The 25,749-nt window shown below is 31.4% G+C and overlaps 1 protein-coding gene across 2 annotated transcripts; it reads right to left on the reverse strand.

The window, feature by feature from the left end:
- Nucleotides 1-835: 835 nt before the first annotated feature.
- Nucleotides 836-25,749, reverse strand: LOC139484741 (nucleolar protein 8-like). Of its 2 annotated transcripts, none has more exons than XM_071268667.1 (17): nucleotides 25,623-25,749; nucleotides 22,199-22,330; nucleotides 19,516-19,578; nucleotides 18,837-18,915; nucleotides 17,505-17,667; nucleotides 16,937-17,005; nucleotides 14,553-16,277; nucleotides 13,573-13,731; nucleotides 12,755-12,865; nucleotides 12,331-12,421; nucleotides 11,939-12,044; nucleotides 11,223-11,309; nucleotides 9,997-10,220; nucleotides 9,087-9,210; nucleotides 7,925-8,013; nucleotides 1,488-1,570; nucleotides 836-1,010 (listed from the first exon to the last, which is right to left on the reverse strand). In XM_071268667.1, exons 2-17 carry the CDS (start codon nucleotides 22,323-22,325, stop codon nucleotides 900-902), a joined length of 3,411 nt encoding a protein of 1,136 aa, XP_071124768.1. In that variant the 5' UTR covers nucleotides 22,326-22,330; nucleotides 25,623-25,749; the 3' UTR covers nucleotides 836-899. The 2 variants fall into 2 exon arrangements, with proteins under 2 accessions (XP_071124768.1, XP_071124760.1); XM_071268659.1 differs by having other exon boundaries at nucleotides 9,087-9,213.

Genomic DNA, 25,749 nt, shown 5'->3' on the forward strand with positions numbered 1-25,749 from the left:
TGATGCTGCAGGCAAAGCAACACCAATATATTGCTTCCTTGACTATTGTCACTGGCACGATAAAAACATCAGTGGTAAAATATTATTATTAGTTATCAAAGGTATCAGGCTTATAATTTAATACGCCAGACACAATTTTGTCTACATAAGACTCATCAGTGACGCTCAGATCAAAATAGTTAGAAAGTCAAACAAGTAAAATGTTAGTGTAAAAAATATTTTATTTTTTAGAAAATTCCAAAAATTTGTGCCAAATAGGGTTTAAGGTAAGCTATGCCTGGGATAAAATAATTCTTACTATTACAAACAGTAAATTTGTAAAAATGACCATATAATTGATATTCATGTCAACAGCAAAGTGCTGACTACTGGACTGGTGATACCTTTGGGGACAAAACGTCCACCAGCAGTGGCATCAACCCAGTGGTGTAAATAATTATCAAAGGTACCAGGCTTATAATTTAATACCTCATTCATTATCATAAGTCTAAAAGAAAAAGACCAAATGCATAATAATATGAATTTGTACCAAAATTATTTTCTTGGCAAACTCTTGACATAGCAATTTTTATAATATATTTTGAACTTGACCTGTAACTTGCCATGATAAAACAATATACCTAAAATCAAATCAATATCTTCAAGCACCAAGAAAAAAGTGTAGGAAACTGATATGCCAGTTTGAAGGATGGACAAAATGACAGAGTGCAAACCTAAAGTTCCTTTTGACTTCTCTGCAGGGGACTAAAAAGACTTACAATGAGACTGACAGACAAGAAAGAATTTAATACCTCTAAATGCAATTATGTGACATGACACAGTAAAACACACTTAAGTCATTTCATGTTTATTTTATTAGAGAATGAAATATATTATTACACATTTCATATATTAATAATTTATCTATTTTTTAAAACTGCATGTTTCTTGTGAGCATCTACTTTCTTATGGCCCTGTTTATCCTCTATTTTCTTCTTTCGTAATAGCCTTTTATGTTTTGTCCTATAAGCCTGGAAACAAATATGAGTTACAGTAAAATAATTCTAAAAAGTTTGAACAATTTCAGATTGGCAGGAAGGTGTTTTTTTTAATTTTCAATTCCAAATTTGTTGAAAACTGGACATTTTTTATATTAATCGGTTGTTATACAAAAAATAAAAAATAAATCATTCTCAGAGTTTTGCATAGAAATACAGTCCCCTACCAGTTAAAAATGTAATTTACTAGAACAAAATACTAACTTAATCTATGATTGGTCATGGTGTAAAAATACAAGATAAGATAATTAGTTTTTATCAATTGAATTATTTCATATTTTTCATGTCAGGGCCTTTTATAGCATACTATACAGTATGGAGTTTTCTCATTGTTGAAGGCTGTACGGTTGCCTACACTTATTGCTTACATCCACTTCATCTAAGCTTTGGTGGATAGTTGTCTCATTGGCAAGCATATCTTATATCCTTATTTTTATTATAAAACCTTACCTCAACAAGATCTGCTCTTTTTTGTAACCATTTATCTTTGACAATATCTAGATCATCCTGTCTACAAAACTTGTTTATTCCTTCTGCAATATGAATAAATAAACAGTAATAAAATATCCCCAAAAAGACAATCATATATTGTAAATATCTAATGAGCTATAGATTTAAGGCATAGATTTTAAAAAGTTAAAGAGAGAAAAAAAAACCAGTAAAAGCTTCTGAACAGTTATATACAAATCTGAATTTTATGCAATGTCTTTCCTGCTTCATTGACCCATTGATTTTATGTTGAAAGTTTTAAAAATAAAGAGTTTTCTACATGAATCTCATATATACTTAACATTTTTAAATATCATTTATGCACTGTGGATTCATTATTATTCATTGAATACCAATTTTCGTGGGTTTCACGGGTACATGTGAACCACAAACTCATATGTTCAATGAATTAAAATTTTCTATATGATCTGAATACAGACATTGGCAAAACCACGAAAAATCAAATACTCATGAAAATACTCAATCAACGAAAATTGATATCAACAAAAATAAATGAATCCACAGTATAATCACATGTACCCCATACAATCATTCCATACACCAAATATAGTTTACCTACTGTTTATAGTATCTGAGAAACAGACCTCATCATGTAACTTTAACCTTGGTTATAGATCCATTAAATGAGATCGAAGTCAATTGAGCCCTGTCAGACAGACATGTTGATTGCAATGAACCTAAATACTATATAAAGTTATAAGTGAGAAATTCACATGACAAAGAACAGTATTTTTTTCAAGCAGTTGCTGGAAGCATAAAAAATAAGGTCAAGGACAATGGACATATGAAAAATGTCTTGCAATGTACAAATAAATCTATAGTAAGAAAAAACATGTCAAATTTAGAAGAATACTAAAGGGGCTATTGAAATGCAATAAATGTCGAATGTATGATGTCCCCGCTTGCATATAAAGTTTTACAGGGACATTACACAAGAAAAGTAAAAGTGACCCTTTCCAAATTCATACTTGACCTAAGATTTGTGGTTATAAGCATTGTGTATAAGTTTCATAACATTTGGTTGATGCAAACAAAAGAAAACAGCAATTTTTCCATTTGTAAAAGGGCATAACTCTAGAAAGATAAAAGTGACAAAAACAAAATTTATCTTTAATTTGTGTTTTGTGTTATGTATCAGATTCATATGGTTTATTTGAGGCAAACTTAAGTTAGAGAACGAAAACAAAAAAATCATCACTATTTCGAATTGTAAAGGGGTAACTCTAGAATGGTAAAAGTGAAGCCTAAAAAAACTCAAACTTGATCTGTGTTTCATAATAAACTTAAGTTAGAGACCAGCAATTTTAAGACATCAAAACATATGACAGACAGACAGTAAAGGGTAAAACTTAATGCCCCTCTGTAAGGCATAGGCATAAAATGTCTTGCAATGTGTAATTGATTTTGAAACAAAAATTTAACCAGGTGCTCCGCAGGGCGCAACTTTATATGACCGCAGAAGTTGAACCCTGAACAGTTGGGGCAAGTATGGACACAACATTCAAGCTTGATACAGCTCTGAATTTGGATTGTGATTAAATAGTTGACACAATATAGGTTTCTGACATAGAATGAATGTGGTTTAAGAACTTTAACTTAAAATTTTTTAAATGGACATTTACCTATTATGGTCCAATATCCAAAATCAAAATACATGGTTAGATTCGGTATATCAAAGAACCTCAAGAATTCAATTTTTGAAGAAAACTTATATTTACCTTCATTTGGACTAACTCGAAAACTGTGCTAATAATAAAAAATCTATCGAGATTCAGCATATCAAAGAACCCCAAGAATTCAATTTTTGTTAAAATCAAACTAAATTTAATTTTGAACCCTTTGGACCTTAATGTAGAACAATTTGAAAACGGGACCAAATATTAATTTTCTAAATACACGGTTAAATTCGGCATATCAAGGAACCCCAATAATTCAATTTTTCATGAAATCAAACAAAGTTTAATTTTGGACCCTTTAGGCCCCTAATTACTAAACTGTTGGGACCAAAACTCCCAAAAGCAATCCCAACCTTCCTTTTATGGTTATTAACCTTGTGTTTAAATGTCATAGATTTCTATTCATTTATAATAAAGTTATTGTGTGCGAAAACAAAAAAAAAATTGCTTATTTGGGCCCTTTTTAGCCCCTAATTCCTAAACCATTTGAGATAAAACTCCCAAAATAATTCCAAACCTCTCTTTTGTGGTCATGAACCTTTTGTTAAAATTTTATAGACTTTTATTAACTTATACTTAAGTTATTGTGTAAAAACCAAGAAAAATGCTTATTTGAGCCATTTTAGGGCCCCTTATTCCTTAACTGTTCAGGCCAAAACTCAAAAAATCAATCCTTACCTTCCTATTGTGGACATTAACCTTGTGTTTCAATTTCATGGATTTCTATTTACTTATACTTAAGTTATTGTGCGAAAACCAAGAAAAATGCTTATTTGTGCCTTTTTGTGGCCCCTAATTCCTAAACTATTAGGACCACAACCCCCAAAATCAATCCCTACCTTCCTTCAGTGGTATTGAACCCTCTTTTAAAAATGTATAGAGATCCATTCACTTTAACTAAAGTTATTGTCAGAAACTATATGCGCCTTCAGACGACGACGCAGACGACAACATCATATCATTATACAACACAAAAAAATGTTTGCGGTCGTATAAAAACTACAGATATCATGGAAAAATGATACCTTACTTAACTCTTGCAAGAAAGAAAAATAAAACTCATAAAAATTCAAAAGCCAAATATAATCAACTTGATACTTATTGGAAAACTAACAGTATAATGAAAACTCACTGACAAACAGTTTGCAATCAGTAACAAAGCTATTGTAAGGGGAAAAGTGAAGGTATGGTAAAAAACTAATCAAGTCAAAGTATAGTGTATGATGGTCTACATGAATAATAACAGAGTAAACTGGGTTACAAATTTAAACATACAAATTTTTAAAACAGTTTTAAAAATATCATTTTTATACAAATATATCATGCTTACAAGGGGTATTTGCCAAAAATACCGGTTGAGAGGTAAACAAATTTCCAGAGCCGTTAGGCGAGGGAAATTTGTTTACCTCGAAACCGGTATTTTTGGCAAATACCCCTTGTAAGCATGATATAATTGTTTAATTCCACCGAATGTCCTTTGTTTCTATCTTGACCTCAGAATTGACCTCAAAACTGATATTTCTTAAAAATACCCCTCGTAAGCATGATATAATTGTTTAACTCCACCAAATGTTTTTTTTGTATGAGTATCAGTCTTGACTTCAGAATTTTTTTTTGTAATCAGGTCCTGCTAGACTGTTTAATATTTGCTACACCGAATGCTTTTTTTTTGTATCAGTATTAGTCTTGACTTCAGTTTTTTTGTAATCAGGTCCTGCTTGACTGTTTAATATTTGCTACACCGAATGCTTTTTTTTGGTATCAGTATTAGTCTTGACTTCATTTTTTTTGTAATCAGGTCCTGCTTGACTGTTTAATATTTGCTACACCAAATGCTTTTTTTTTGTATCAGTATTAGTCTTGACTTCAGTTTTTTTGTAATCAGGTCCTGCTTGACTGTTTAATATTTGCTACACCAAATGCTTTTTTTTTGCATCAGTATTAGTCTTGACTTCAGTTTTTTTGTAATCAGGTCCTGCTTGACTGTTTAATATTTGCTACACCAAATTATTTTTTTTGTATCAGTATCAGTCTTGACCGCAGATATTTTTTGTAATCAGGTCCTGCTTGACTGTTTAATATTTGCTACTTGTATATGTATATATTGTAATCAGCTGTTCCGTGTTCCTCACTGTACAATAATCTTGTTTATAAACTAAACTGTTAATAGTCTAGTAGGAAGTTTTAATTATATTACAGAATGGATTTTTAGTGGGTCAAATAAAATAACACAGCTTATGACAAAGCCTGATAACCATCGTGACTTAAACAAATTAAACCTACTAACTACTGTGTGACAGGCTCAAATGACACAAAATCCTACCAACACAAAATGTGATTCAAGATGAAGAATAGCAAAAAAACCTTTAAAGAAATGAACAATATTTTCAGCTGGGGATAATATTTTGCAATTTCTGTTGGATATAGGTCCAAACTAACAGTGACATCTGGATGAAGAACAGCAATAAAAGTCTAAGATACATTCACGCCTTTCTTTGTATACGTTTTATGAGTAAATTCGAGTTGCAAAAGACGAAATTTGGACTTTCTGATTTCGAATTCATATCTTGACACTTAGGCACAATATCAGATATAACACAAATCATAATATATGTTTGATAATTGATATTAAATATTTCAAAATATTTTTAACAAATTAAAATACATGTAACGAGTCAGTAACTTGTAAATGTAAAATTTAAAATTCCAACGATAAACTTTCAAATTAATGGCGCTCAATAAGCCAACAGACGCGTCGAAATGTTTATGGCTGAACCATATTAATGGTAACATTGCAGTCGTGAAACATGAAACCAGATCCTGTTGAATGAGGAGCAACTTTAGAGTCAATTTTCACCTGTTGATTTGTGTTTGGAATATTTGTGATATCCGTTAACGGTTGAAGCTCCACTTCTCCCTGCACTATTTCATCAATAATTTCATCAGTTTGTGAAGCGGAGAGAACCAATTCATCCTCCATTACACTGTTGTCGAATTCTACAGTAAGATTTTCACTTTGAGTTTCAGTAACGGTGGTAAATTCAGACACAAATTTAGACATTTCTCGTTTCTGTTTGTTTGTTGTGTCACGGCAATAAGATTTGATACTTTCCTCACTACGGTGGCCAGATATAGTGATAATGTGGCGTCCTTCAAATCCTGCTTCATTCAAAAGCGTAATGCAAGTTGCACGAATACAATGGTTACTATAGACTTTGGACAAACTGGCAGCTTTAGAAATAGAAGTCATCATATCACCAAGTGTGTTTTTACCCAATGGCTTGTTTTGAAACCAACTATTACCATTCTCATCAAATTCATCCTTAGGTCTTTGCAATAGCGCAGAACAATTTGGGTTTCTTTTCTCTAAATATCTAACAAAAGATGCCAGTGGGCACATTGCAGTTTTTGTTTCATACATTCTACCCCCTTCGGGTTCAAATTCCTCAGTTTGGGCACCCTGATGATTTTTTGTTAACTCTGATGTAACTTTACTAACATAGCGCTTACCAGAATCATCGGTTAAAATGTCAAAATCGGACACTTTCAGGTCTCTCAAGTTTTCTTGTCCCCTACGACAAAAATACAGCATGACTTCAAAGAACACCTTGTTAAGCAGTCCAGTAGGTATGTTAGGATTAAATACACGAGGATGATTGTAAAGTTTGACTATATCACCTTTCTGAATACTTGGTTTATGTTGAATCTTTCCCTTTCCTTCTTGTCTCATTTTTTTACACATGGCTTTGAATGCATCGTTGGCATTATTGAAAGTAGAATCTGCCATGATATCAAAAGATTTACTAACTGGTGGATTTCTGAGAAACCTATTCAAGCTCTGACGAACCACTAAGAAACTGCTACGAGTATAGAGTTCTCCGTTATGGCGCCGCAAGTTGATATAAAATCCTTTCAAGAGTGTACACAATTCTGACACCGGCAAATTTTCAAATTCAACATCAAGTTCCTTTGCCAATCAATAATCCCGTAACAATTTCACTGCAAATTTTGTTGACTTTGCAGTATTCTTAGAATTAATGTTGGTTAAAAGATGATAAACGTCATCTTCAGATGCATCTCCAAAGCGATTTTGAGCTTGTCTTGTTGAAACGTCGTCTGCCATGTTTTCCATCGTGTGTATCATGCGTGTGTATGTGTACTTATCGATATTGCCATGTAAAGTCTAGAGGTCTTCGAAAGATGAGTTATATTTAGACAAGGTATTTTCCATCTGCCATGGTATTTGCTAGCAAATACCCCGGCACATGGAATTCCCTAAGGGCAAATTCCCCGGCAGAGGAAAAAAATCCCAATAAATAGAAAATTGGTGAAAAATACCATGGCTTTCATCCAATCAAAAGACAGCATTAATACATGAGGTGGAATTACATTGTAAATTCAGAAGTTATTGCGGGCATTTATTATTGAAATTTTGTCATTTTACCCTTAAATGCGAGTTTAAGTAAAATTCTGTTTAATTCATATAAAATATTTCAAAATGCGGGTTTAAATTATTGCATTTACATTTCTGTCGCATTTTTCACAATAATAAAAACCTCACAATAATTTCTGAATTCAAAGTATATGTTAAACAAAGTTCAAGTTGTTTCCTTCTCAATCAAAGCAAAAAGCGAATAATAGTTGTTGTTACTAGGAACTATATATTGTTTGTTTACCATACCAGTTAGAATCATATCTTACCAGATATTCTTTCATCATTTTCTTGAAAGAAAAAGAAGGATTTTGCTGAGTTAAAAACAACAGGTTCTTTCTCTTTTATGTCTTCATCACTGAAAAGTTTAAATGTTATAAATACAATTACTAAATGATTAAAATAGAAATTTGAGCAAATAAAAATTTTGTGCATGGTTTGGAAAAATACATGTTTGCAAGTCTTGATTGATTTTAATGCATATGTTTAAAATGAATTTCTAGATATTGTACAACTTGACATTGACAATATATCAAGATTTAAAATTTTTGTAAGAAATGTTTTGGTCATTTTTAAATAAATCTTGTTTTTCGTTTAATAAAACTGCCACTCTACATTGTATGATAATTGACTGGTCTCTTTAGGTTTCTGTTTTAATTCTCATCGGAATATCAGGCTTATGATGCAATTAATTTTGACTGTATTAACACCAGCCAGGATACTACAATGAATTGACCAAGCTAAAATAATTTACTTTGTTATAACTTTTCACCATATGCTACCTTCTAATTGTTTTTAAAATCATTTTTGTTGTTGTTTAAAAAAAGTGGTGTGCGTGCAATAAATTACTAAGTACAGAGCTTGTTTAACAAATACAAGATAAGATAATTTTCATGCCAATGAAGATCAAGTCTTCTTATTAGAAGGGTTTTTTAAAACCCAATGATGTATTCCCATTTGATAGTCAGAAGAAAATGTATCTTTTTTTAAACTACTTTCATTCAAATTTTATTTCCAGATCAAATGATTTAATATGCTGTGTCTTTTGGTATGAAAATGAATGTTAAAAAAGGGGAGACGAAGTCCTGACTTTCCAGTCACAAAAAAAAATATTGAAAAGAGTACTCAAACCTTCATTCTGTACAATTAAGTTTGAATATACAGATGAGAAAGTTTTGTATGAAAAATGAGTGCATTCCAAACAATTTCAGCTACTGTAAATTCAGAAATTATTGCAAGCATTTATTATTGCCATTTGGTCATTTTATACTAAAATGTAATTTTAATTTTTACTATATTGAGAAAAATCCTGGTTAATTCATATAAAAAATTTCAAAACGCGACTTTAAATTATTGCGATTATAACCCTGTCACATTTTTCGGATTAATAAAAACATCCCAATAATTTGTGAATTAACAGTAGTTACTAACCTCATGTAGACATCAGAGTTATCATTTCTATCATCCCTATCGGAATCACTGCTTTCATCATCAAACTGCTGTTCCCATGGAAACAAACTGGATTTGTGCTGCAATGTTTTCATACCACTATCTTCTGCTATAAAATTTTAACACAAAGAAAAATTATTTAGTGGAATATTTAATTGTGCAGATAAGATTGATATATTTACTACAGGACGCCGTTTATAAATTCAACGATTGAGTTCTTAGTGATGTTATTTGGCATTTTAAGCGAGCGAAATTCTTTCAACATGTGACATAGAGGATTTTAAATTTCAAATCAGACCAATTATGTTTTGAATTTACTCAAATTTTTTATACAACATTTTTGAATATATTTTTTTTTTAGAGGAAACTGGAGACCTCAATCATGCACTTGTGTATAAATATTTTACACATTCAATCATTGATGTTCTAATTGGGGTTTGCTGCAACAAAAATGATGTTAAATGGGTTGGTTGATTGTTTAGCAATATCTACCACACAGAACAACCAATTTATGACCTTGCTGACATTATCCATTGATGTTTATTTCAACAAGAATTGTCGTGTTAGATTGCTCATAATGCACTGATTTTCAAACTTGTCTTAGACGTTTCAGATACAAACTTTTCATATTTATGTATTTTTAAAATTACTGGCAAGAACTGTAACATTAGAGTTCGAAAAATTAAGACCTGCTGAGGCACTCTAATGTGTACAGTTCTTTTAAGACCTGCCCTGCATTTATTTGTCCCCAGCACCATGTTCCCCAGGAAACAAGATAATATGGCAAAAATAATGTGTTTTGTGGTACATTTTTTCTGCTTTTTTCCCCCCTTTTAGCCCTCCATTCTATTCTTGATTCCTGGATCCATAACATTTATAAACATTCACTCACCATTCTCATCATTTTCAATATCATTTTCCTTGGAAGTTCCAGTGCCAAATGCTGATAATAGAGAAAATCCTTTTGGTTCATCCAAATCTTTACTGCTTGGTTTAAATGCATCTTTTAGAGAATCAGACACTTCAAAAAACTTATCCTTGCTAACTTCTGGCAAAACTTCTTCATTTTCTTCATTCTCAGTGACTTCAGCATCTTTCTTCTTTTTTGATGACTTTCTGAAAAAGAAATATTCAGCTATATATATATTCTGTAACTTAAATAATTCTAATATCAGTAAGAGTATCTTGTAAAAATCTGAAGTTGTTGAATGAAACTTCTGTATGATGTAAATCATTATTCTGCTCTTATCATTGCAAAAATAGTCAAATTATATGATCTTTTAAAAAATAATGTTAAATTTATTCATAACTTAAATAGGATTGTATATTGACGTTATTTAAATCATGATATATCATTTGTGGTGGAACTAAAACATCCAGTCTGATTAAAACCAGCCCCTTTGACAAAAGCAATTGGCAAGTTTGTCACAGAATCCTTAGTTAAATAAAGTATTACCAACAAACAGCATAAAAGATTGTGTTACTTATAACAATGTTTGTGTTGGACATTTTGTTGCAAGATTCATAAAAGGCTTTTGCTTGCATCTAAATATGAACAACGAGATCTTAAAATGAGGCCATTTTGGCCATTTTTGCAGTTTTTTTTCTATTTTACAAGAAGTATGATGATCTGATTTAAATATAAATTTATGTAAGTAAATCTATGCATTCCATATTTTTTTTTAATTCTCCATATACTATACTTATTACCTTTGCTTTTTTCTCCTATAGTGTATGATGGGAAGGATAACTAATGAAATTGTATTTTCCTATTAATTTAAGGTAATATCTCCACTTTAGATATAATATTTACTTTAAGTTCAAGTAAAATGAGAAAAATCAAGAAATTTAACAAATTATACACATTTACGGGTAGACATAATTTGTTGTCATGGTGACATGTTATAAGTGAAATTTGTTTTTATTTTCTGACCCGCTTAAGATATGAAAGATATACATTTCGCTGATGGGCAAAAAGCAATAAGGCGTACTGGAATGATTCTTAAAATGTTTGAGTTGATGATATATTCATATTTTTGAATTTATGTAACAGCTTTGTTGATGTCACCCAGATCAGCTTTGTGTATGGTTATTTTCTACAAATAATATTTAATTTACTTGTCTTTCTTTGGTTGACTTTCTACTTGCACTTCATAGTGTGTATGGTCTTCTCTACTAGGGTCAAAATGTAAAGCTGATACATCTCTGCAATATATAAAGCAAACTATATACATTATTAAGAAACCCTGAATCATTTTTAAAATGGGAGACATGATATTTTTTGTAAAAATATAAATATTTAAAATAGGTATTTCAATTGTTAAATGAATATAATTACTGTGAATACACTTTGGGCAAGTTATTGTAAAAAAGGTCAATCAAGACATCATAATAATATAATTTTGAGTTAGCATTTCATCATATATAAGTAATGCTCTACCATCAAGCGTGGCATCTTAAAGATTCATGGAGGCTTAAATCTGTATATCAAACTAAACTGAAGCCATTTATACATTCAATAACAGTAAGGTGATCTCATTTTAATATGGAGTCATTACTAAAAATGATACATTATAAACTGACAAAATCTAATTCACCTATGATTTGTAGTTGCACAGAAATGGACCTTACCAGAATCAAACTATTTGGTGGTGTCATATTTGTTGTTGTTATTGCTCTTCCATGTTTTACCCTTTTGATTTTCTAATGTTTCATATCAATTTTACTTGCATATTTCCAAAATAAATCAATGTTATTGTTCATGGAATCCAGTTCTGTTTTAATAGTGGTCTTCAACCAAAAATCAAACAAATACAATGAAATAAAAAGTATACCTGAACAGTTTTCCTTTCCTTTCTGGTTTAATTTTTGTACCCACAACTTGTTCTAGAATTTTTAATGATTTTGCTCTCTCATCCTCCTCTGTTGGTTCTGGAATATCTACAAACAGAACATATATTGTTATCTGCTCAACAGCATTATACATAATTCTGATTCAACCCTCTCAGTCCAATAAATATAATATGATATTAATAATAGAATTACAAATAGACAAGAAATAGGCTGCAATTCAGGCTCATTGGACCTGCCACCTTCTGTGTCTATTTCCTAATCTAAGAAGGACCATAACTGCTGAACAGATAAAGTGAAAAGTGTCCAAACAAAAACTGACCTCTATTTATTAATTATACTTAATGTGTATATCAAATGTGATTTCTAAACATACCTTCTTCCATATCTTCTTCTTCACTATCTATGAATTTTTCATCCAGTTTAAATCTATCATCATTACCATACCGAGACTGTAATTCCATTCTCTAAAATGTACATAAATAAGTTTTAAATTAACAAGCACGCAAAAGTTTTTTTTATCAAAAATTAAACAAGAACTGCATTTACAGCTAATTTTACCAAACAATTTCAGAAAATTTTATAAAAACAATCCTCCAGTGTTAAACTGAAAAGAAGTCCATAAAAAATGAAGAAAGAAAATATAAAACAATCCAAATTCAACTATCTTTAATTATAACCTTGTAAAAATTCCCCAAAAGAATCTCATTGAAAACTTGAATAATTTTATTGAGACATGTGAGATCCTGTTTTGACAATCTTCAGGAAAATATGTATATATTGTTGTAATAGCAACAAACCTTTTGTCCTGATCTTCCTTGAAACTCTGGTCGTATTTTAAACATTTTTTCATCATTTTCACTATCGGTTGATTCACTCTCTGAACTGTCAAATAATGTTGGAATATTCTTCTGGAAAAAAGGTTAAAATGAAAGTTAATACATATGGCAATGCATAAAATTAATATTTTAATAGGGAAAAAGTAGATACACAAGTTTAATAATTCTCGCACTCCACTTTCATCAGTAAGCTTATTTGAACAATTTTGGAAAGTCAATACAAAAGGATGAAAGAGATGGAATTATAAAACTCTTTGTTATTGCATTAATATCAAGGTATACTGTTATAAGAAGAATTATTTAAATTGCTGTCAGCCATTTTAGTTCTTTTGTTTTGCAATGCTTTTCTGTTGTTTGTTTACATGTGAAGAATCGTGTTTTACATTTTTAGAGCCTACTCAATACTAAATGTAAAGAGCAAGATAAGCAAGATATATACATGTATCATTATCAATTCCAAAATGCCCCCCAGGTATTTTAAACTTGAATCATATTCTATTTTTATTCCACACAGAAACATTTAGTTTATCATAAATACATATTCTTCCAAGTATTTTTGCTTCTTCTTTGAATTCTTTTACCTTGTTTACTGATATAAAAAGCATACCCATACAAAGTCAATTTTATAAAATTTGAGAACAGCTTGCAGTCCTCTTTACAATGATGGGGCCTGGTAATTAAAATTTTCAAGTTAACAAAGCACTAATGGATTTTAAATGACACTATGCTGGATTTTTGAGAATTTCTGATAAAATTTGTGTGTTTGATTTAAGTTTTACCTTTTCCAAAGTTTTCCTGTTTACTGCCTCATCACCATCACTGTCATCTGTAGAATCCTCTTCTTCATCACTACTGTCATTGACTTCCGAAGCACTGCTATCACTGTCAGTGTCACTATCACCAAATACTATCTTCTTGTTTGACCTATTGGAAGCATCCTAAAAAATTAAAAAATAAAATTATTATAAGGGTTTGTTAATCTGATTATATCAATATATGTTAATAAGAATCCCTTTGGCCTTGTCAGCTTTAAAGGTCTTCTCTTTTCTAATTTACCTTTGAGGTTTAGAGTTCAGTATTTTTGTTCTTATTTTTCTTTTTTTACTGTTTATATAAATTAATCAGTGTTCTCTCAAGTATCTCCAAATAGCACCTATAAGTTAAAGAAAAACTTTTGTACACTCTGGAACTTGAGTACACTGAATTAACTTCATCTTGCAAAATTCTATTTCAATTTTGATCAATTTTGAATTTGTTTTGAAATCTGTATCGTATGATACATTTTTTCACTGGGTTTGAATTTACACTTCTTTCATAAATATCATAGACACCAGTTCTAAGTCAGGAACCTGATGTTCAGTGGTTGTTGTTTGTTGATGTGGTTCACAAGTGTTTCTCATTTTATATATAGATTAGACTGTTGGTTTTCCCGTTTGAATGGTTTTACACTAGTCATTTTTTGGACCCTTTATAGCTTGCTATTCGGTGTGAGCCAAGGCTCCATGTTAAAACTGTGCTTTGACCTATAATGGTTTTTCCTTTTACAAATTGTGACTTGGATGTAGAGTTGTGTCATTGGAACTCATACCACATCTTCTTATATATATGAAACAAAAATATGGATAACTTTTTAACTTTATAAACTGTTCAAGATATCTTCAAAATCACAAAAAATATTTCCTTCTTTACATAAACCCCAAGTTTGGTTCCCCAGTCAAAATAAATATAGTACTCATTCAGGTATTTGTAGTATACTTACAATATTAGCTAAGGCATTCTGAATAGCAGACTTTTTAGCAAGGGTTTCCTGTTGTTTCTGTTTCAAAGATTCTAATCTCTTCTCGTTTGTGTCTGTTTTAGGTTTCTTTTCTTTCGTTGTGCTTTTGCTGGACAAATCTTGTTTTTCAGTCACTTTTTCCTTTACATTTTCATCATTATTTACAAGTGACTTTGACAATATTTTCTTTTCTTTCGTTGTGCTTTTACTCGACAAAGTTGGTTTTTCACTTACTTTTTCCTTTAAATTGTCCTCATTATTCAAAACAGATTTGGACAGTTTTTCCTTTTGAATTTTTTTTGTCTTTAAAGGTTTACTTGTTAAATCATTTTGTGAATTGATTAAAGAATCACTGCCTTTTGCTTTATCTTCATCTATATCGTTTTTTCCTTCAGTTACAGACTTGACATTCAATTTAGAATTTTCCAGAACTTTATTTGTCTTTTGACTAGAATTTTCTATTCTATTTTTCTTAACCAGTGAAGCTTGTATTTCTGTTTCTTTTTTATCCATTTCCTCAGCTTTCTGTGACTGTTTCATTGCAAACTTTTCAAAATCACTATTATCGCTGTCGTCTGCTGAATAGCTATAACTAGATTCATACCCTTCAGGAATTTCTCCTCCAATCAAACCACTGGAATATTCGTTTACTGTTGATCCATCAATTTTTCCAGAATTCTTTCCTTTAGATGAAAGCAATGGAGAAAACTCAAAAACATTGTTAAACATACGATCTGAATCATCTGTGGGTGACATACATTTTGACTTATTTATAATTTCATCAGTATCTGCAGATGATGCTGAAACATTTCCATCATCATCTTCAGCTAACACAACCTGTGACGGCTGTTTTTGTGATTTCTTCTGATCTTTTAGCACCAAAGGTGTAACTGAACCTTCTGTTTTATTAGATTTATTCTTTTGAATCACTATGTCTTTTTTACTTTCAAAATTATCTCTAGTAATTTGACCAGGACTAATTTTTGCATTTAAATTTTTGTTAGAATCAAAAACTTTAATAGAATTACTTTCTAGACTATTTGCATCCTTGCATTTATCTGATTCAGTGTTTTCATACAATATTTTAGTTCCTTTAAATGGCTGAATCTTGGGTTTTGTCTTTTTTTCCTGAACATAATTACTTGGAAGTTTTTTTTGAGTATTGGATCTGAATTTCGATACATCCATGTTTTCTACTGTGTCTTTTGGAGAAATGTCACCATTTTGCTTGATTTTGGATTCAGCTATTTCAGCACTACAAGAAACAATTTCCTCAATGCTGGCATCTGAGTTACTTTCATCAGATGATTCTGGTGTATCTTTTTTTGAAAATGACCTTGACCTTGAATCCTTCAGTGATGTATAATAAGAGTCTGAATCACCGTCATCACTGTCAAATGTCTGACCAAGCGGATCTACAATGGCATCCCCAGAAACAACCTCAAAGTCAGGTTCTTTATTCAAGTTTTCATTTATTTCAGTTTTGTCGTTTAAGTATTTCTCCTTTAGTGCCTCAAAATCATATTTCTTCTGTTTGTTTGGTTTCTTGGTCCATTTTGGGAATTCTCCCTTTCGTTTTCTGTAAATCTCGCTATCAACATCCTCCATTTCTAAAGTAAGAATTTTTCCAGTTGACACAGTTGAAGTCTCTTCTTCTTTCATTCTTTTTACATTGTGGCAAAACTTTGAAGGGTCTACTTTTAACACTTACAAATGGTTAAGGAGAAAATCTTGAATAAGAATGGCCATATCTCATATTAATTTGGAAATGACTTTAAACTTTAAAGATGTAAATAATGGAATTTAGTGTAGCAAACAGGTTTCATCAATCAACTTATAGCTGAAATAATTAAATGGTTGATTGTATAATTTAAAATCAAGACTAAACGTATGAAAAGCTTAAAATAAAATTATGGAGCAATACTTATGATTGAAAATAATTCCCTGTTTATTTTGTGTGGAGATAAAAATCTGATCAATTAAAATCTGCAAATTATATTGAAGAGTATAGAACATAAATAGAAAACCATCATAACACTAGGGTACCACATAACATGAAATTTTTCTGATGATCTTATCTTCTACACTTCTAATTTGAATAAAATTTAACTTAAGGTAGTCTTTTAGGTATTTATTTATCTTTTGTATTAGTGATGATAAATTTTTTAATATAAATATTTAATATCAAAAGTTCGTGTAATCCCTGATGCAATAAAATACATTTGCTTCAAACTATATATATATATAGGAATGGATTGGTGCCAACAAACTTTTGCACTCAAAATTCAGGTTGGTGGTTTGAGAATACAATGTCTACAAAACTACATCCTCTTTAATCACGAGTAAAAATCTTTTAATAAGGATATTTTTTTCTTGTCTTTATTCCTGATATACACAACTGGTAATACTCTCCCATACTTTCCAACAACCCAGTTCTGCAATACACAAATCATATCTCTATCAGTATAGAAAAATTAACACAAGGTACATAATTAACAAAAGATTCTGTGTATATGTCAATAAGACAGAGATCCAATGCCAGTATATATATAACAAAAAGAATGTATATCTACATGATGATGCTGATGATGATGATGATAGATTGGTGATCACATCCAGTGGCAAATATTACATGCATATGTTAATAATAACTTGTTTATGCAATATGAATTTGAACCTTGCTTTACACCAATCTTTTTCCTAATTTTCTAAATAAACTCAAATTATGTCAACATTGTTTGCGTTCTAATTCTTTGTTATATATATATGGCAATTATTTGTCCTGTTTAGAAATCATGCCACATACTTTTATATATTATATTTATATGACCATAATGGCATTAACAACAGGCAAGTGTCTTCACCACGTTTTAAATAAGTTTAATATATGTATGAGTGAATTATAGGTTTTTTAGATCAAATGCTCATCCATACCTTTTCTCCTGGAACCTTTGTACCAGGTACACAGCCTCTCATTTCAGCAATTGATGGATCAGGAAGATTTTCATAAGGATTATGATATTCAACGGTATCATGCATAGGTTTCCTAGGTTTCTTTTCCTCCGAAATAAATCCATTTTTTCTTTCATTCTCCAGCCTGTGAAACACCAAAAGATTTATATCATAAATTTTTATTGTTGCTATCAGAATTAATATATCTTTTAGCATAAAATATTTTCAACAAAAAAATAAACATGATTTAAAAAAACTGATGCACTTCCATCATTGAATTGCTATTTTGTTATTGCAAAATCAGTAAATACCAATGCTGATTGAACTATTCAAGCAGCCACATTGTTTAAATTTGTTACTAAAGAAGTTCAATGACAACCATTCATCTTAGAAAAACTGTAAGTAATATATATACATTTATCCTGCAATTGGGTGTCTTACTATACAGATACAGCCCTACGGATATCTCTATGCTGTATCTGTATACTATACAGATATCACTTTAGAGCTCCACCCACTGCAGGACTAGTGTTTTATGAACCTGCGTGACCTCAGAATGTGCATTGCAGTCACATTCCAATGACGTATTGTTTGGCCTAATGCGAATTAATGATTAATTTTATACGTTCTCTTTTTTTTCAAACAATTCTTTTTTTGAAATACTATGGCTTTTCTACCTCAGGCATAGATTACCTTTTTTGGATTCGAGCGTCACTGATGAGTCTTTTGTAGACGAAACGCGTGTCTGGCATATATATTAAATTTAATCCTGGTATCTATGATGGGTTTATTTAGAGCAAGCAATAAGAATTAAACCAATTTTCTGATAACAGACAAACATGAACAGCTAGCAGTATTTTCTACGACGACAATCATCAATTTCAAAATTTTATTGTGTACATATGTAACAAAATCAACCATGTCAATTTCAGCATACATTTTAAGTGATTGTAAAGTTCAGTTCAAAATTCTGAAGCGTAAGACAACTTGTACACTTCAGTTTCAAATTGGACAATATTTTGTTAATTTTGTAAATTTTAAATTAGTTGTTATGTTAAAATAGATTATTATTCACCTTGAGCAATATATTATTGTTGACCATTCTTTATTTGCGAAACCGTCTTCAGTTTAAGTGATTTTAATATTACTATGCTGGCCTCAAGGGATTTCAAATCGAAAATCATAATACTAAAAAAATGTGAGTTTTTGTGTCTTTCAAAGCACAAACAATATACCGGTAAAGAATTAATTGCAGGACAAAGACAATAACTGTTTAGTGTCTTTAAATATCAGCTGTATTTGTAAACCTCAAACCTTGTTATAAAATTCTCTTTTGCCAACTGTAACCTTAATTCTGATCCTTTCCATTTTGTCTTGTCATACAGAGATATACCTATAAACAAACTTCGTGTTAAAATATAATATCTCAAGCTTTCAAAAACTAGATGCTGTAGATCCTTATCTCTAAAAAAATATATTAACATACATTTTTGTACATTACATACTGTTAATTCAGAAATTATTGTAAGGTTTTTATTAATGCAAATAATGTAACTGGGTTGGTATCGCAATACATTTTTTGTGCATTGTAATAAGAACTTGCATTATGATACTGAAGCATATATCTCTATGCAGTTTATCCTGAACTCGCAATAATTAATCTGGCATTTATGTCCATTCTTCCAAATATCACAATAATAAATGCATGTGATAATTTCTAAATTGACAGTAGTTAGACCTGAGAATCCTCCAAAAAGGTGTCTGTGTGTGGTACAAAAATGCAAAAGAAATATGTCTATTGTCAATTCATTCCGCTAACAAAGTTAGTATCAATATAATGGATTTCTTTTTCTTCTTGATGTTTAGATTTTTGTTTGTTTACCCTTATACATGTTGAACCTTCCTTAAAAATTGATACATTTTGTGTACGTGTACCATAAAATTTCCACTGAAACACAACTTGATTTACTGGAATTTGAATAATAATACTTACATTTCTGCAAATTTTCTGGTGTAGATTTCACATTCACATATGCAAATATCTTGTCTGGAGCATCTAAAAATATATTTGTTTATATCTAAAGTTATTTAAGCTTTTGAATAAACAACAAATGTAAAGTCAACCTATATAGCTAGAATTCTGTAAAGGAGTAAGTTCAGTAAGGGCCATATTTGGCCCCAATTATAAAGTTCATAGTTACAAGCCAATGAAGGTTTTAAGTTGCATTAAATACATGTGAGAAAGTTAAACAGAACTGTTTTTGTCAAAGTTTAAGTCTAAGACGTTGATTTTTACATCCCAAAAAGGTCAAGATAAGGGATTTTGGTGAAATTTTACAAAATGAGCTGGATTTCAACCAAATTAAGGACCAGGAAACATAGAGCGCAGCCGTCGACAAACTTAATATTCAAATAAGACATGTGAAATGTCTTCACAAACATTATTTTAAAAGATCTTTGTTGTCAACGTATGCGCTCTATGTTTCCTGTCCATTAATCTATTGAAATTTACCTATTTTCATTGATTTTTTTCGTGAAAAATCAATATGAGTGCAACTTGTGACGTCATAATGTAACGTAGAAACGTAAAGTTTTCAACAAAATAGCTTATTTCCTATCTAGTCACTATATTAGCTTTAATTTATTGTGATATTGGTCAATAAATCCGAATTTTTAATTTACGCTAAAAAAGGCGGCAATTTTAGGACCTTACTGAACATACTCCTTTAGACAAAAAGCTGGAAAAGTTCATCAAACTAATAATAATCAAATCTTTTAACTGCTCTGGTTCTGAAAGGATCTTATTCTAATTAGATTGAAATTTGAATTTATTAAATATTACCTTAAGAATACATATAAATATGATAAAATGTAACTTCTGATTGGGAACTATTGGTCTCCAAGAGTATAATATGATAAAATGTAACTTCTGATTGGGAACTATTGGTCTCCAAGAGTATAAATATGATAAAATGTAACTTCTGATTGGGAACTATTGGTCTCCAAGAGTATCATCAGCTCAGCAGCGAGTACTTCATTACTGATATGATTTATAACTTACATCCCAGCTCCTTTGTTCTATCAGGGGTGATCTGAGCCGGATCACCCCTATCAGATCACCCCAGCTTGAGGTTCTTTGTTTTGCATGCTTTCCTTTGTTTTGTAACATTTTTGCGGGAATGTCAAATCCACTATAAAACTTATAATTAATTATACCAAAAAGACTATCTATCAAAATTCATGTAGAAAAAATCCAGTGTATATGCTTGGATTCTAACTCAAGACCTTTAGCATATCAAGCCACGACACATACCACTACACCAGGAGTGAGTTGTCAGACTGATTGTTCAATATGATTTTACACTATTTCAAAAGTGGGGCGAGTCCGTAAACAAGACTGGGGTGATTTTTTTATAAAGTGGCGATATAGTTTGGGCCAATTGGCCAGTTGACATTGTTTGATATCTTCTCATCGTGTTCGGGGGTCATAAAGGGTATACATTATATAGTAATATATGGGTCCATATCCCTAATGCGCCTCTGATTGAGGAACACAAAAGTTGTTTGTAAACAAAAAATCTCTGTGTAGTGATATTGGACATGTTTAAATTTTTAACAAGTGACTGAGCTGAACATTTTGTGTTGATCTGGAAAGTATATGACCTTAGAATAAATGTGTAAAAACTATGGAGTTATTATATGTATTCAAGGTATTAAATTTTCAAAGTAATTATTGTGTGAAAAAAGGAACTTTTTACCATGAAGAGCCGCATCACGAAAGGATTTTCGGGTTATGCTAATTTATGGAAAAATAAATCACACTTTGTACCCTGAAAATTTAATCACAAAAATGTGAAAATGTCTCAGCTTCGAAACAAGTCATCATACATATACAAGTTTACGATATGGGCTGAGCTACAGAAGAAAACGTTACCATTACCGCCTATGGAGAAACAATTGCGCATTTTTCCCCATATAAAGTATATTATAATGGTTGTGTGGCGTTCTAAACAAGATTTTATGAATTGTAAATGGTTTTTCGTCTAATCTAAAACAGCTGGGATGTAAAATAGCTATCTCATTTGGACTTGGTGTGTCAGTATTAGATCAGTTCACCCTCTGGCCTCCGGCCATCGGGGTGATCTTACACTGACACACCACATACTCATGGGATAATTATTACATACATTTCATTTCTTGTCTATTTTTAAATCTAAATTTACACTCATTCAGGCAAAGTTAATCTTAGATGGATTTGGCTATTATTTTTGGTACATTGTACTTTCAAATATTTGTCATTGAGTGTTCCTAATGAAAGTAAGTCCAGAAAACCACTACTTATATACCTAAATGCAATCTGGTTATAAATTTCCCAATAAAAAATAGTGCTCTATAATCTATCTCTAACATATATGTACAAGTAAAACCACATTTCAATTCTGCAGTTACAAATGATTTCATATACATCTTCCCCTAAATTAATTTGCATCTTTGCACAAAATTTAGAGTACATGTAGTAAACAAATGCTAGCTCATGACAGTGAAAGCAGAAAATCCAAGCATTTTGCATTACAAAATGCAATTACAAACTTTATATGGAAAAATACATGCAAATAAATATTTTATACTTATGTTGTAAATTCATATATAATGAATTTTCTTCCTTGAACATTTACCATTAACTTTTTTCTTTTTAATCTGTACATTTAAAACTTCACAGAATCTTTGAAAGCGTTCAGTTAACTCTTCTTCTTTTATTTCTTTAGAGAGGCCACCAACAAATATCCGTTTGGCATCACTCATTTCATCTTAAAAACAAATAAAAGTAACATATGATCAATACGAAGAAAAGTTAGTACAGTTAGAACTTCTTCATGTTCATAAATATGATTGTAAATAATACCCAATGTATTATAAGTTCTTTTGCTATGAAAAATGAAAGACAGAAACTGTAAGAAGTGCTTACAAATACTCCCCTCAGAAATTTAGGTGTAATATCACCAAATCATAGTACGTCACATTCGGTTGTATATGAAAAAAAGTCGATAAAAAATATTCCTTGAATTTGACAGTTGTGTGTATTGTGACACCTAATAATTATGACGTCTTGAAAGGTGTTTTTTTTTTTGGTTTCATTTATGCCTTACCTTCAGGCATCGTTTTCAAGCCGTCATAATTATTAGGATTCAGTCAAAGTAAAAAAAATAGCCTTTCAAGACAACATAATTATTTGGACAGTGGACAACTCAGTTAAAGAGCTCACCAGAGCTCAATGTTATGTCTGTTATTTTGTATATATATGCCAACTTTAAATAAAATTTACTAACTTACAAGGACTTGGCTACATGTACATTTGTTGTAAGTAAAAACTCTGCCATCTATATATTTTTACACTAATCTTGTCACTAATAGAAAAATGGCAAGACCACCACCACCTTTGCATACATAAAATTATTACACCAGGGTTTTCGATATCACAAACTAGTCAAAACATTTACTAAATTTTATCATCGGTATAAGGACATCATTCGTAAATATAGCTCAACATGCAGACTTCTTACACGTTCAGGTATTTCACATCCAATATTTTATGGAAATATTCTTTATAAAGCACAAAAATGTCAGTATTCACCTCAGAAGCTAACAAAACCTTTAAATAGACTTATTAAGAAGGGATATAGTTACGATACTGTTGTCAGGTCATTAAAGATTGCATATTTTGGCGTTAATATTGATTCACTTATAGGGTCTTTGCATCGGAACTAAACACATTTATTCTTAATAAACCAGTTGTTGGCATGACACGGGTTATGTAACTTATGTTCTTCTCATAAATGTTATGATGGTATGATACTAAACCCCTCACGGGGAGGATTGTGCCTGATATTCATATGATGAAGACATAATTTTTCAATCAGTTTAATTGAGGTCCGGAGCTGGCATGTCAGTTAACTGCTAGTAGTCTGATGTTATTTATGTATTATTGTCATTTTGTTTATTTTCTTTGGTTACATCTTCTGACATCAGACTCGGACTTCTCTTGAACTGAATTTTAATGTGCGTATTGTTATGCGTTTACTTTTCTGCATTGGCTAGAGGTATAGGGGGAGGGTTGAGATCTCACAAACATGTTTAACCCCGCCGTATTTTTGCGCCTGTCCCAAGTCAGGAGCCTCTGGCCTTTGTTAGTCTTGTATCATTTTAACTTTTAGTTTCTTGTGTACAATTTGGAGTTTAGTATTGTGTTCATTATCACTGAACCAGTATATATTTGTTTAGGGGCCAGCTGAATGATGCCTCCGGGTGCGAGAATTTCTCGTTGCTTTGAAGACCTGTTGGTGACCTTCTGCTGTTGTCTGCCAGGGGCGTAGCTAGGTGAAAACGATGTGCAACCAACTACAATTTTTGGGACCCTTTTATGCAGATTTTTTTTTTTTTTTTTCGGTTTTGGGTCATTAGATGGTTAAAAGAGGAGCTACACAACAATAGACTCTATAGACTATTCTTGAATGCAGAACTATTGAGAAATCTTCTGAATAGGGTAAATCATGGTAAATTGAATACATAAACAACACATTATTGTGAGACAGTATTTACTCAAAATTGTCCAAAATGTGCTCTTCGGGTCTTAGCAAAAACGAACTTCTCCTTTACTTTGTCAATATTCACACTGAAATCCCGATGAATATGCATTAATGCTAGCGATGATAACCTGTTGTTGTTCATCATGTTGATCGTACTTATGTTTTTAACCGACGTAGTACACTAAACGATCTCTCCGAGGTACATGCAGCACTTGTTACCGGCATTGACAACATAATACTAGTACTCAAGACAGTATTTATAGAAGGATAAAGCACTGGGCTAAGCACAACGATTGTTTCACACAGCGAAATTGGCGTATGATCGCGAGTTGCTATACACCAGCGTGTTCGCATTCGAGCGACCTCCCCCTAGATTGAATTCGTCTAATTGAAATGCCAGTTCAGTCTCGTATGTCTCAAACAATGTTGCGATTTTTCGTTTGTTATATTTTCTACAACACGAGGAAGCAGATACTGCGCAAAGAAGCGATTTTCTGATGATATCTGACGCGACTCTAGTTCCATAAACATGTGGTCTATGAACGCAACATATAATAAGACTTTCCAATACTGCTTCGCCGAGTTTGCATGGTGATTGGCTCTGGTAGTCTGTCTGCCACATCGCCTTGGCATATTTTCATCGATATCGAAGGGTTCAGATAAATCTAATGCCGATTGGTACATCTCATTCAAAACAGATTCATCACTTGTCCCAAGTCAGGAGCCTCTGGCCTTTGTTAGTCTTGTATTATTTTAATTTTAGTTTCTTGTGTACAATTTGGAAATTAGTATGGCGTTCATTATCACTGAACTAGTATATATTTGTTTAGGGGCCAGCTGAAGGACGCCTCCGGGTGCGGGAATTTCTCGCTACATTGAAGACCTGTTGGTGACCTTCTGCTGTTTTTTTGTTTGTTTTTTTCTATGGTCGGGTTGTTGTCTCTTTGGCACATTCCCCATTTCCATTCTCAATTTTATACATTCTTTTTTAGCCTCCAACAGATCACATTTGATACCTTTTAGATACACCGTACTCTGTTAAATGTGCTCCGAAATTACAAGTGCAATAACACATTCAAATCTTGTAATGGATGCAAGGTTTTGTCATCTCAAATTAAACTTTTATTTTGAAACCAAATGCCGTTAAAGACATTTCATCAATTTAAAAAGTGACAACATATGTGTGTCATTTAAACATTTAATTCATAAATTTTTATTTTGCCATTTTTTTTTTTTTGCATGCCGAATCGATGTGCACGCAACTGCGTGTTGGCGTATAGGGAGCTACGCGCCTGTCTGCTCTATGGTCGGGTTGTCTCTTAGTCACATTCCCCATTTCCATTCTCAATTTTATAAAGTATTGACTCTTTTTAATTATATATATAACTAATAGGTTAAAGAAGAAGATATGATCAGATCTCATGCTAACAGATTGTCCAAGCAAATAAATAAATGGCAAAAATTTTGTAGCCACTAAAAAGTGTCAAGTATAATTTAAAGTAAATAAGGTCAATACCGAAATTCTGATAACTGTATAATCTATATCATTTCGGAGGAATCTAAAATTGAAGAAAGCGCTGCTGGTTTTTTTCTAAGTAGTCTGTGACTTCAATGGGGTTCTACTATATCTACTAATATATCCT

The sequence above is a fragment of the Mytilus edulis genome, chromosome 1 (genome assembly GCF_963676685.1).
Source record: "Mytilus edulis chromosome 1, xbMytEdul2.2, whole genome shotgun sequence".
Taxonomy (NCBI): Eukaryota; Metazoa; Mollusca; class Bivalvia; order Mytilida; family Mytilidae; genus Mytilus; species Mytilus edulis.